General features: G+C 39.0%; 1 protein-coding gene across 11 annotated transcripts in view; it reads right to left on the reverse strand.

Moving 5' to 3' along the window:
- LOC122071424 overlaps positions 1-13,611 on the reverse strand; it is an 81,490-nt gene that overhangs the window by 56,148 nt on the left and 11,731 nt on the right. For 8 of the 11 annotated variants that reach the window (XR_006138184.1, XR_006138183.1, XM_042635769.1 and 5 more), the window contains 4 exons: positions 3,044-3,165; positions 2,874-2,965; positions 2,446-2,551; positions 1,822-2,024 (listed from right to left, as the gene is read on the reverse strand). Coding sequence is in view for 9 of the 11 variants with exons in the window: in XM_042635769.1 (XP_042491703.1) it covers positions 1,822-2,024; positions 2,446-2,551; positions 2,874-2,965; positions 3,044-3,165 (523 nt within the window). In the remaining 2 variants the exon portion in view is untranslated. The remainder of the gene's footprint in view (positions 1-1,821; positions 2,025-2,445; positions 2,552-2,873; positions 2,966-3,043; positions 3,166-13,611) is intronic. The other 3 variants (XM_042635773.1, XM_042635778.1, XM_042635776.1) reach the window with 1 other exon arrangement.

Genomic DNA, 13,611 nt, shown 5'->3' on the forward strand with positions numbered 1-13,611 from the left:
CTTTTTCTCTTTCTCTTTACTTTTCTCACCAAACGTACGGGGGTAATAAATGGAAGAAAAGAAGTCATAAAGCTTTATATACTATTCCTACTTAAGTGAATAGTGATGGATGGGTCACTCAGGTGGGTGGGTGTACCCACCTGACATACCCATCCAAGAGTCAAAACTTGGGATTTTGACCGGGCTCGGACCTCGGCTCGGACCTCACCCCAGGCATACGATGTAGCATACGTATATACCTTAAAATACGGATATAATACCTGTTTTATCCGTACATAGCCTTATGGTAGGTGCACGTACACGGTTTGGGCACTCCCGTCTCTTCTGGCACTGGCTCGGACTTGTCGGGCCAGCCGGTGTTTAAGGTCACCCGTGCCATCATAGCCCATAAGGAACTCGCTCTAACATCCTCTGGCTCGGTTCCTGCATGGTTAAACCGGTTCAACTGCGAAATCAGACCGGGTTTAAGAAGTGGGATATTACATTGTCAGTCACACTCAGAAAGCAATTCAGAACAAACTAAAATTTTCCACCGAAGCCAATATTCTTTAAGTAAATCCTCAGTCTTTCTGCCTGAAGACAATAGCTTAGATGATGTAAATGGCTGCTTATAGATGCAGTAAAACTAACAAAACAAGTATAATTTCTTCAATATTAAAAGCATGATGGATCTAATAATAGCTTTCCTCCCACCCAAGATCAAGAGAAAGGAATCAGGGAAAGGATCAATTACTATAAATTCAGATTCCAATCGTATCGCAATTGGCCGAATCGTTTGAAACCCTAGAAATTGGAATCGTAAAGAAGCAAAGATTTCCCAAAATCTGAGATTTTTATAGGAGTTTTTTATTCAATAAACATGGAAATCTTACTACCGGAGGTAAGTTTCATTGTTTTTCTGCTATTTTATTGACTAAAAAAAGGAAACAACGGCCAAAATGCCAATCAAACATGAAACCAGGCGACTCAAAAGAGTTGCAGAAATCAGCTGGAATCAGGATCGGGTGAATTCTTCAAACCATGCTCCCACCACTTTATCTATGAACTGAAACTTATGCAAGCATTTAGTCACCCTCCCAATTTATTTCATTTGTGCAGTACAATGGACTAAGTGGTATAGGCAGATGAAAACTCAAACTAAGCCTCATCTAAACAGCTTGAGGTCAGGTACAAGATTACTCACAGGTGCACTAATCAGTCTTTGTGGCACAAAACAGAACCAAATCTCAACCAAATTCCCTCATCTTGTCACCTATTGGTGTTAATCATAAGTTCCACCAAATGTGTTTGGAGAAGATTAAGAAGAAGAGACAAATTACTATGCAAGAACCTCCTAAATTTTCCTGAAAGTGGAAAATAAAACAAAAATAACATTTCTATCTGCTTTTAGGAGGATGTTGCTCAAACCAAACACCAAAGAAACATTTGTCTTGTAGTAGTATAAACAGACAACCTCATCAGAGAGACCCAGAATCAGGAGAACCTATGCAGCATCTTATCTACATGATATGGTATTGGACAGTTCAGTGGTGTCTATTTTCTATTAGCATCAGAGAAAAACATCTGAAAATGGTGAACAAGACAATAACTAAATCATAGGTAAAAATGAACCACGAGCATCCACAACTAGGATTAATTCCTCCAAACACTGATTTGCAGCATGCTACTAAATTTGTGCACTTTTCTGAATTTAAGAAAGATATATTTTAAAAAATAATGAAAGCAAGACCTCAGCAGACATCCACCTACACTCACAAGCACATGAGAATAAGACTACCCATTTAAGCAAATAAGAATTTTTTCACTGTCACACACACATACAGTGATAGAGACACACAAGAGGGTGGAGAGAGAGAGAGAGAGAGAGACTTTATTAGCCCATCCAAGTCTTCTGCTGAAAGGGTGCATTCCCTGCATAACCCATCAGTTAAAAGGTCTTCAGGAGTCTCTGTTCCACGTACAGCAATGACTACTGTTCTCATGTGATGGAGAACCACAACAAAGTAAGCGGCTTCACGCTTTACCTAAGAATGAGAACCAAAGTAAAAAATATATATAAATATTAAGCCCGATAATGAAGAAATAAAAAAAAAAAAAATCCACATGTTTATGAAAAGAAAGGAAAAATTGTACTAGCAATGAAACTTGAAATTACAGAAAAAACAAGGAGTTCTTTCCACAAAATTTTAATTAAAAATAAGAAGGTTACACATCATAAATTACACGTAAGATTTCATTTCTCTCAATTAACTTCTAAAGAAAATTTAAGACACATTTACAGCTAAACATACACAAACCATTTCTTAGTAGCTGCTTCTACTCCAATAGTCCTTTTCTCTCTTTCAAATTGCACATGCAAATGAAATTTCGCAGTATGTGGCATGGTGATAATTCTGTTTCTGAAGCTGACTGATGATTACAAAATATTATATCAAATAATCTCACCTGACTAACACGTCCCTGCTTAAGTGTTTCTGCGGACAGATTAACATATCTCAGAAAGGCTGCCGCATGGCCCCGCCACCAGTTATCACCTTCAAGCACTGGCCGCCTAAAAAGGGGAGAGTGAATATCAAATATGAACTTTCACTCAGTGGTAGAAACAGAACTGCAACGTTCCATGAAAATCATTATAAAATATATAGAAAAACTCATCAAATCCAGTAGATTTTTAGAATCAAAGTCGTCTTTTTTTTTTTTTTTTATTAAAAAGATCAACTAGATTCTTTAATCATTAACATGAAACCAGTAAGAGAAAGGAAAAAAGTAAACATGGTCTAACTACTAAAAACCCAGATCAATTTTTTTTTTTTTTTTTTTATCAATTTCCATCTCATCTGTAACCTTTCAAATACATCTAGTCAATTAACAACCTGCTACGAGTCCAGGGGGTGAAGACCCCTTGCCTATACAACCATGAACAAGGAAATAAGATGGGATTTCTTCCAAAATCAAGTAATGGTCCCTGCACAGAAATCTATGTAAGACATCATCATGATATAATGAAACAACATGTTCAATTAAGAATGTTCCAGGAAGGGACCGTGTAAGCAGCTTCAGCAAATTGATGAAATAGTGCAGCCTCCTGAATCTTTTCTATAGGAGCTTCCATCAGCTCTTGATACGAGCTTGAAGAAAGCTCGTGCCTCTGCAATAAAGCAAGTCCTGTACCAAGAAATCTTTCATCGATACCATGTAAGAAATGTAACAGAAAGAAAATGATTAACTGATTCATAATTCTGAATTTAAGAGTATAGCACAGCAGTTCCATTTTGTTAATACAAAATCCAGCATGATCTCCAAAAGAACAAAAAAATTAATACAAATTTTAAGTTTAAACATGTTTAGAGTATATGAAAGCATGTATCGGTTGGAGGGCTATGGGTGACCGTAGACCTCCATACTGTGGGATTATATTTGATTTAAGCATATCTTTGTTAGTATCATATTCAGTTTAGGATAGTTGTTAGCTGAGATAGAGTTAGTTTCCTTTTTGGTTGTCTTATAGTTTCCGATTTGTGCTATGAGTTTGTAATAGCTAGTCTATATATTGAATGAAGGGGGTAGTACCAACCACATGGTTGTGACTCCCAAGTTACACCAAGCTCTTTGTCTCTCTCTTCTTTCTTCTTCTTTGATTCTGTTTCTCAAATCTTTACATGGTATCAGAGCAATGACAAAGAAGAAGAAGAATAAATTTTGTTTGTCTACTGTAAAAAAGAAAAAAAGGGTCATTTGTGAGTGTTACTTTGTTCTGCTGGTCCTATTGCTGCTACTACTGATCGATTGAGTCTGTTTTCAGAAAGGTGCTGAATATGTGCTGATCGAACTAGGATTATCTGGTTGGTCAATGACTTATTTGTTGCTGCATCAAGATTTCTGCTAATCTTATATGTTTAGTGCTACTGCTACTACCGTTCTCCTTAGTTTCTGTTGCTGCTATCAAATTCAAAGTTGATAGAAGATCATGGTTTCAACCTCTGCCCTCTGCTGGATTTCCTGCTGGTTCTTTTTCTCTGATATTGAATCGGTTGCCAAGGCCTGAGGAGATGGGTAAGGATATACTTCTGCTCCACTCTAGAAAGAACTAGCTAATGAGCTTGCTGTTTCCACTGCTCATCAATTCTTGCTTGGAAGAACAGGTACACTTGGCACCTGATAAATTTACTTGTGTGTGCAAGAGGTTCAACGACCAAGTTTTGCTGCTCTGTTTACCGCCAAGTACAGGTTCAGGTCCTTCGATCTTTCTTGTAGAGGGTTCTTATTGATGAGATCTTTGGTGCTTTGGGAAGGTTTGAAGGTAGACACTCTACACCTGGAATTTCAGACCCAGCCAACAGAAATTGAAGGAGTTCTCTCCTTCTTCATGCTCTGCCTCTTTCGCCTCCTGGTTATGATTGGAGGTTGAAGACAACCTCAGGCCTCAATCGTGGGTTATGTTCAATCCTTTTTCCTTTTTTCGACTTTCCCATTATACCCCTAGAAAACTCCTTTACACCACTTAGTCCTTTAATGCTTTCATGTCCTTGGCCTTATTTTCTTGCTGGCAGCATGACTGTCGAGACGTAGAAGACAGGTCATGTTTCTCCTATATGTTTGCTTTACTTTTTGTGGTGTCTTTATCCTTATCTTTTCAGCCCCTATTGTCCCCCTTTTTCTACCTTTATTTACTTCATACCCTTTTTTATTGTTCCTTCCAAGATTGCCCTTAGTCAATAATTGTAAGTTGAAAAAACAATTCCAAGACAAGCGAAGGGTGAAGCTCGGAAAATGATAAGCTCACCTGAGCTGATTGCCGATTTCCTTCCTCCCCTGCTGGTGAGGATCCTCGCCCTCTGCCATCTTCCCTTGCCCCCTCCTCCTCTGCTTCTTCCCCCTCTCCAGCCCCTCTCCCCCCCCCCCCATTTGGGCTTCCCCTGGAATTCTCATTTCAACCGCTTGACCTCTTCCCCTATTGAGAGCCTTCCCCTCCATTTTGCTCCCCCGGTCATTCTTGGGGACTCCTGTGTTGCCGTTTGCCCCAAAAGCCTGCTTGATTCTGAGGCCTCCCAATGGAGTAACTCCTTGGTTCGGCACTTTCTGGGCAAGCGCCCCCCTTTTCACATTGTGAAGCAATGGCGCCTCTCTGGAACTGTTGATACTTTTCTCCTCGATCATGGGTTCTTATTTCGCTTCTCTGAAGAATAGGATCACCTGAGATGTCTGGAATGAGGTCCTTGGCTCGTTGGAAGAGCCCCATTTTTTCTTCGTCCCTGGCATCGGCAATTGCTACTGAACCGTGTCGATTTCACCACTATTCCCCTTTAGGTTTCCCTTCCTGGGCTCCCTTTGCACTTTTGGTGCTTTGAGGGGTTAAGTACAATAGGGTCTGTGCTGGGTACCCCCCTCTGGTCTGATGCTCGCACCAAGCAGAAGGATCGACTCGCATATGCAAGGATTTGCACTGAAGTTGCGGGTGCTGATGATCTCCCTTCTTCCATTTCCATTCAGGAGGGGGATGATTTCTCTTTCCAACATGCCGTCCTCTATGATTAGAAGCCTCCGCATTGCCTCAGCTGCCAAGCTTTTGGTCATGCCACGGTGTCTTGCCAAACTTGCACCCCTACTAGAGGGTTTCTCTCCGCTTTTCTCTTTTTTCCCTCCTTAGGGTTTTCCCCTTGGGGGTGAGTTTCTTCCCACCGAGGGCCTACTCCTAGTCTGGACCTCTAGCTCTTACTTAGATCTATATGACAGAACAGATTAGACGATTTGTGTAACTTTTGATTGCTCCTCAGATCAGCATTTATGGTGTCTGAAGACGGACACACTGTTTCTCTAAGAGGGATAAAGTCGTCCCCCTAAATAGCAACTATCCTACCTTCCCTGCTAGCTCCATCAAGTTGGATGGGATGAACTATCTAATGTGATCTCATTCCTACTACATGTCTATTGCTGGTTGTGGTTATGCCAGACTTCTTACAGGTACTTCTGTATGCCCCACTACTGCTGGTGCCCCTCATGACAAATGGGGATGCTGCCAACTGTGTGGTAATGTCCTATCTTATCAAATCTATAGCCCCTTATATTGCTAGGGCATATTTGTTGCTTGATTCTGTTGCTCTTACTTGGAAAGTTGTGAAGGGAACGTATTCTCAAGTGGGTAAGAGTGCCCGGTGTTTTAAATCGAGAAAGAAACTTAATAGGGCTACTCATAGGACCTTACAGTCTCCCACTATTATTTTGAACTGCAAGAGATATGGAATGAAATTTATTACTATGAGACCTATCAGCCTATCTGTGCTACTGATGTTGTAGGTTTTAAGAAGTGTGAAGAAGAGCTCAGCATTTATGATTTTCTTGCATGTCTAAATGTGGAATTTGATCAGATTAGAGTAAATGTGCTTAATCATAATCCCTTTCCCACCCTTGAGTAGGCCTTTTCTCTACTTCATGCAGAAGAGAAACGTCGATCTGAGATGCTTCAACTTATTTCTCAAGATCGCTCTGCCCTAATCTCTGCACAGGGCCCTATTGGTCAATCTGTTGGTTCTAGTACTCGGACCACTACTCCTTCCTCCATAGACAAGCCAATTTAAGTATGACTATTGTGGTAAGGAGCGCCACATTAGGGAGACTTTTTGGAAGCTCCATAGGCGCCCAACCAATTCTCGTGGGTGTAATCAGGATCATGGAAAGAACAATTAGGCTAATCAATTTGAGACAACAGACAACTCTAACGGCCCCAGTACCATAGGATCCTCATTCTCTAATAATGAGATAATTATGATTCGTCAAATGATGACTCAAATGGGATCCTCCGCTGTCTCTGCCTCCCACTATGCTCAATCAAGTTCTGTTTTTTGTGGTTATCGTGCTTCAATCTCTTCCCATAATTGGATTATTGACTTTGGGGCTACTAATTGCATGATCGGTTGCCCACTTCTTTTTCTACATATTGTCCATCCTCAGGCAAAACCATAGTTATTTAATTCGGATTTGGGAATTATTCAGATGAAGAACTATTCGGATTAATTTGTTTTATTAATTCAACGATCAAGTCAAAAAATCGGTCAAAAAATCGGAGATAATAAAATTCGGGTTCGGATTCAGATTTGGGAATTATTCGTTTACAAAAATAGAAGGCGGCCAAAAAATTTGGATGTTATTTTTAATATTTGTAATACTTGTTACATATTATCTATCAATTATCATATGTACAATTACATACAAATGATATAAAAATTAAAATTTTAAATTTTAAAGATAAAAATAATATATTTAACACTTTTTTTTTTCTAAACTTGTTTCCTATTATTCAAATAATTGAATCAGAGAGAGAGAGAGGGAGAGAGAGAGAGAGAGAGTAAGAGTCCAGCTAGACCAACGTCACCCACCATGCATGTTCACCTTAAAGACTAGAGAGAGAGTAATGACTGTAAAACTTAGTCAAACATAAATGGGGTGAGAGATTTTTTTTTTCGTAGAAGTGTGAGAGATTACTTCAGGAAGATAAGTTTTGTCGATTTCTATTAAAAACAAGAAGAAAAGTAATATTAGGATAATAAATGCATAATAATCACACTATTTCTAAGGCTTATTGACTTATTCAAGATAAAAAATAAAATAAAATAAAATATATATGGGATAAAATTCAGTTCGGCCTAATTATTCGTGAATTTAAAAAAAAAATCTATAATGTCAAGAATTTTTCAGAACTTTTTATTTAATTCGGGTTCAAACCGAATTATTAGTAAAATTTGGTAAAATTCTGTTATTATTCGCAAATAATTTGGAGAATTAAATAACTAGGGTAAAACAAAGGTTCAAGTTGATGGGTCCCTCTCTGCTATTGTAGGGATGGGTACCATTCAATGCTCATCCTCCCTGTCTCTTTCTTTTGTTTTGCATGTTCCTCAGTTTTCTACTAACCTGTTATCAATTGGTAGTATTACCAAGGATCTCAATTGTAAAGTCACATTTTTTCCTACTCATTGTGTGTTTCAGGACTTGGTGACAGGGGCAACAATTGGCAATGGCAGAATGAGTGGTGGTCTTTATTACCTGGATAGTGGATCTACATAGCCTCATCAAATAAATCCAGAAATGGCCTTATCAGAGCTTCACAATTGGCATCGTTATTAAGGACACCCTCCCTGGGGGACTTTATCTAGATTATGTCCTGCTTTAGTTAAAACAGGGTATCATTACCAATTTAGTTGTGATGCTTACATTTTTACAAAATAGACTCGGAATTTCTATCCTGTTTCTGACCAAAGAAATATTGTTCCTTTTTCTGTGATCTATTCTAATGTTTGGGGCCCTACCCGTAATGTTTCTGATCCTAGATATAGATGGTTTGTTACCTTTATTGATTGCTATACTCGTCTTACTTGGGTTTACTTATTGCATCATAGGAATGAGGCTTTTAAATGTTTCAAGGCATTTCATTGTATGTTTAGAACTCAATATGATGCTAAGGTTCAAATCTTGCGGTCTAACAATGGTAAGGAGTACATGGAGGGTTCTTTTCAATCCTACTTTGTCGACCATGGGATTATTCATCAAACCAATTGTGGTTTTCTCTGAGTAACGCTGATTACACTATTTATTAAGAGGGTGGGTGATCTGGTTATTGTTCTTATTATTCATATGGATTACATTGTCATTACTGGAGATTATATTACTGAGATCTATAAACTTAAGGCCTATCTTGGTAAGAAGTTTGAGATTAAAGACCTAGGAAGGCTAAAGTAATTTCTTGGGATTGACGTGGATCGGTCCACTAAGGGTGTTGTTCTGTTTCAACAGAAATACACCTTGGATATTATTTTAAAGACTGGCATGTTAGGGTGTAAGCCTTCAAATACACCCATTGAGGTAAATTCTCATCTCAAGAAAAAGGAAGGTGAACCAGTTGATAAGGTCCGATATCCGTGGTTAGTTGGGAGGCTTATCTATTTGTCTCACACTCGAACTAGTTGATAAGATTGGATATCAAAAGAGTGAACCTTCAGTATATGCATGATCCTTATTCCTCTCATATGGAAGTTGTGTTTCATATTCTCTGGTTTTTTAAGACTGCTCCAAGGAATGGTATCTTATTCTCCCCTTTAGAAAACATGAAGGTAGATGCCTATACTAATGCTGATTAGGCAGGTTCTCCAGATGACTATCGATCTACTTCAAGCTACTGTGCATTTGTTGGTGGCAACCTGGTTACGTGGCATAGTAAGAAGCAAGCAATTGTTGCTAGGTCTACTGCTAAAGCTGATTCCGTGCGATAGCCCATGGTGATTGTGAATTGTTGTAGCTCAGAGGTCTTCTTCAAGACTTGGGTGTGGCAGTTCAGATGCCTATTATGTTCTATTGTGACAATAAGTCAGCCATCAGTATTGCTCATAATCTGGTTCAACATGATCGTATCAAGCATGTCGAGATTGACAGGCATTCATTCAGGAGAAGTTGGAGCAAGGACTTATATGTCTTCCTTTTATGTGTAGTGAAGATCAATTAGCTGATATACTCACAAAGGTTCTTAGTAGCAAAGTTTTTTATTCTATTCTGTGCAAGTTGGGCATGTGTGATATCTACGCACCAACTTAAGGGGGAGTGTTGGAATAATGGATTATTGTAATAATGGGTTTTAGGGTTATTTTCCAAACGGACCATTAAGCCTTTGAGGGTTTTATTTATAAATAGAGAGGCTTGTGTCCATTGTTTGACACAAGTCATATTCCTCCAAATGCAACATAACCCTTTGCTGTTATTACATTAAAGCCCTTTCTTCCATCCTTGATTTCCACTTAATTCCATATCTTTTTGAAATCCCCATTCTATCCTCTATCTTTTACTTTTATTATTATTCTATCCTAGGCTGTTTGCCTTATTCAAGAGGTCCAAATAATTCTGAGTATTTACAAATGTGCCACTCTTTTATAAACTTCCATCTATTTACATAACTGCCATTTGTTCTTGAATTTGAGTTATCTTTTATGCTTGTGGACCCATAGCGATACAATTTTAGGATTATTGAACCCCAGATCTGCATCAGTTCCGAGCTGTTCATGGGTGATTTATATGCTCCAGCTTGAGGGAAGTGTTAAGTTATGTTGTAATATTGCAGGAGTACTATTGTCAGTCCCCTGCGGTAGTCTTAGTTAGTTTCCTATTGTCTTTCTTAGTCTTCTACTGATATTGCAATCTTCTATTGGTTCTCTACCACCACAAGGAGTCCTTGTGATATTGTAATTAGTGATAGGTTTTATCTATAAAGAATTTTGGAGGGAGAGGTCCATCATAAATGGACTATTTCTCTCCCTAGAGATAGTTCTCTCTTCCTCTTCCATTCTTCTTCTCCCTTTCACTTGTTCTCAGTGTTGGTACTGCTTATCTGATTCTGGTAATGTCATAAAAATGAATCCTGAATATCTGTTGCTTTAAGCTTATGCTACAGCTTTTCATGTAAATCAGTTCACTGTATTCTTATCCTGTGGGTGGGTGCAGGTAAAGAAGCTAGCTCAAGAGATTAAGATTGGCATAGCTACTTAAAACAGTTAGAATCCTGCCAAGGAAGAATGTATAGCTGGTAGGTACAACAAAAGGTAGGATCATTAATATAATATGTCAAGGAGAACAAAGAGTAATGAAAATTGGTACCTGTCAAAGAAAATAATAGAAATGAACTGGGAATAATAAATGAAGACTTAGAAAGTATGTAATTCAACATCTTATGAGAATAGACAACAGAATAATATCACTTTATTTATTAGGACCATTAGTACATATACCCTCATCTAGAATTGAGTGAAGTATTAAGATGCATTTTGAAAAAATATACATGAATTAATACAGGATCTTGGCCTGGAAGGATTAAAGAAAATGAATTTGAATCGTAAAATAAGAAACTCTAAAACATATCTTCTAAAATCAATTCCTACAAAATTCGCTGCAAAACTACAAGGCGCCAAAGCAGATACTCAAAACTGCATCTAATCCAAGAAATAGCAAACAGCCTGTAAATTAACTCTTTAACTCGCTCAAACTGGATTATTTATTACTCAATGGAGAGGACATGAAGCAGATTCTTCACCAAACTAGGCTTGTTTTATTAGGAATAAGCTTAGGGTTGGGTTGTATACGTGTTGGGCCATCAGTCCATGTGGTTTGGAGTGTATTGGGCTACTTTTATGGGTCTAAACTAGGGGCTCTAAGGTTGCATACGGGATTCAGTGATTTGTTTCCTTTTCTTTAGTTTCCTTTTTAGATGGGATTATTTAGTTTTTAATTTCAGTACCTAAATTAGTTTCTAATTTCAAGTCATTGTTAGTTTCTAATTTCTGTCTAGACTAGTTTCTATTTTCATTAGATTCTAATTTCCAATTTTTAGTAACTTCTTGTAATCAATTTTTAGTAACTCAGATTTAGTAACTCTGAGTTACTATTACTTGTAAACTCTCCCCATCATTATTATAAATAAAGGAGAGCTCTCATCATAGAAAGACGATTTTACAATTAAAAAAAAAAAAAGAGAAGCTTCATGCTGCTGCCGCTGGGTTTTCTCCATGGCTATACCTTTGTGTCTGATCAAGGGTTAGGGATTGGTGTGTGATCCGATCGACACTCTGCGGCGAGAAGTCCGAGTGGATCTTTTCTTATCTGGTTTTCTTATTGGATTCTCTTCTCCAGCAGTTCAAGTAAGTGATCAAATTTCTCTGCAGATTTCTGGGTTGGTTTTCTCTGTTTTCCTTCCTATTGGCCTAGCTGTTTTTGGAGAACCAGTCATCCGATGGCCTCCATATTTTGACTGAAGGATAATCCTATCCAGAGGGAGGATCGATCCAATTTTGGGGTCAATCAGGCCACTGGATCTGCTGAAGTGAACTGTCAAGAAATTCTAGCCGACTGTCAAAACCTACACAGATTTAGATTATGTTTTCTGTTCTGTGTTACTGTGACATTCTGGACTATTAGCATCTGTGATCTGAACCTACTGGAGGTGTTATATTGTTATTAAATTTCTGGTTTAATCCTAAGACTGCTGCTGATTTATTTCGCTTCTGGTTACTGTTCATTGAGATCGTTTATCAATTCTGGTTTGTGGCCGAAGTCTGATTTTCTGCTATTGGTTTTTGGTTGTTCTTAGTTTAAAAGTTCCTACAGTTGGGGCTGGTTTGGTTATCAAATCCTAGTCCTACATTAAGTGGTATCAGAGTATGGCTGGGAACAACACCCCCACCCTAGCTTCTCTTATGGAGATGCTACAGACTATGAGGACTGAGATGAAGGCTGAACAGCAAACCTTACGGACTGAATTGAAGGCTGAGTTGAAGGCTGAATTGGATGCCAGGTTGTTGAATGAAGAGACCCCACCACAACAGCCTACTGGCGACTCACGTACAACACCCGAAGTAGAAACCCCATTGAATGTAGTTGCTCAGTTGACTAACAGAAGAGCAAACCCTAATCTGAGAGCACCACAAAGGGTTCCGATAGCACAACCTACTGTTGAAGAGCATGTAAGAGGATATTTTGAGACTGAGCGTCCCGTGCAACAGAGGTATTCTGGAGATTCACAGAAGGTCAAACTCGATCTGAAGGGGTTTGATGGGAGATATGACCCCCAATTGTTCTATGATTGGGTAGTGGCTTTAGACGACTTTTTGACTATTATGAGTTACCTGAGGAACGAAAGATGAAACCAGCTCGTGCTAAGCTAGTTGGGGTTGCTCGTGAGTGGTGGAGGACCTATGAGCTAGAGTTAGAAGACCGTGGTAGAGAACCTACTAGTTGGGAGGAGATGAAGCTTGAGTTATCAGATAAGTACTTGCCACGCAACTTCAAAGCTCGCACACAAGACCAGCTGAACTCTCTTCGTCAAGGGTCTATGACTGTTGCCGAGTACATGAACAAGTTTGACGTACTTTATTCTCGTATAGGCATAAGGGAGAATGAAAGGCAACTGTTATCTCGGTTTCAACTGGGATTGCGAGCTGAAATCAACAGGGGTATCGGAGTTGTTGAAGTGCACTCAGTGAGGGATTGTTTTGACAAGGCCCTACGAGCAGAGGAGCTTCTAGCACAGCCAGTTAGAAGGTTTGGGTTCCAAGCTAGGGAGGTAAAGAAGAATTTTCCAGCTATTAAACCTAGTAGCTCAGCACCTCTAAAGTCCACTGTTCCTCCACGAGCTGATCATAAAGGAAAGGCACCCATGACAGGTAGTAATAAGGTACAGTGTTTCCATTGTCAAGAGATAGGACATTTTGCTAAGTCTTGTCAGCATAAGCAGAGGGTTAATGCATTAGCTGAGGTTGAAGACTCCAATGAGGAGGATGAGTCAGCTCTTTATCCCTACCCATTAGATGATGATGATGATGGTGGATATGACTATGATATGGAAAACACTAATGAGGATGATACCCAGGGAATAAATATTGTACTCGCATATTGGTGGCTGAAACCAAAGGAGAGGATTGGCGACGTAACTGCATATTCTACAGCCGTATGAAGTCAGGTGAGCATACTTGTCAGATTATCATTGATAGTGGCAGTTGTGTCAACGTTGTTTCTGAAGCCTTTGTGAAGAAAGCAACCTTGAAAGCTGACCCACATCCTCAGCCTTATAAGGTATCCTTG

This window comes from Macadamia integrifolia, unplaced genomic scaffold (genome assembly GCF_013358625.1).
Source record: "Macadamia integrifolia cultivar HAES 741 unplaced genomic scaffold, SCU_Mint_v3 scaffold_223A, whole genome shotgun sequence".
NCBI lineage: Eukaryota > Viridiplantae > Streptophyta > Magnoliopsida > Proteales > Proteaceae > Macadamia > Macadamia integrifolia.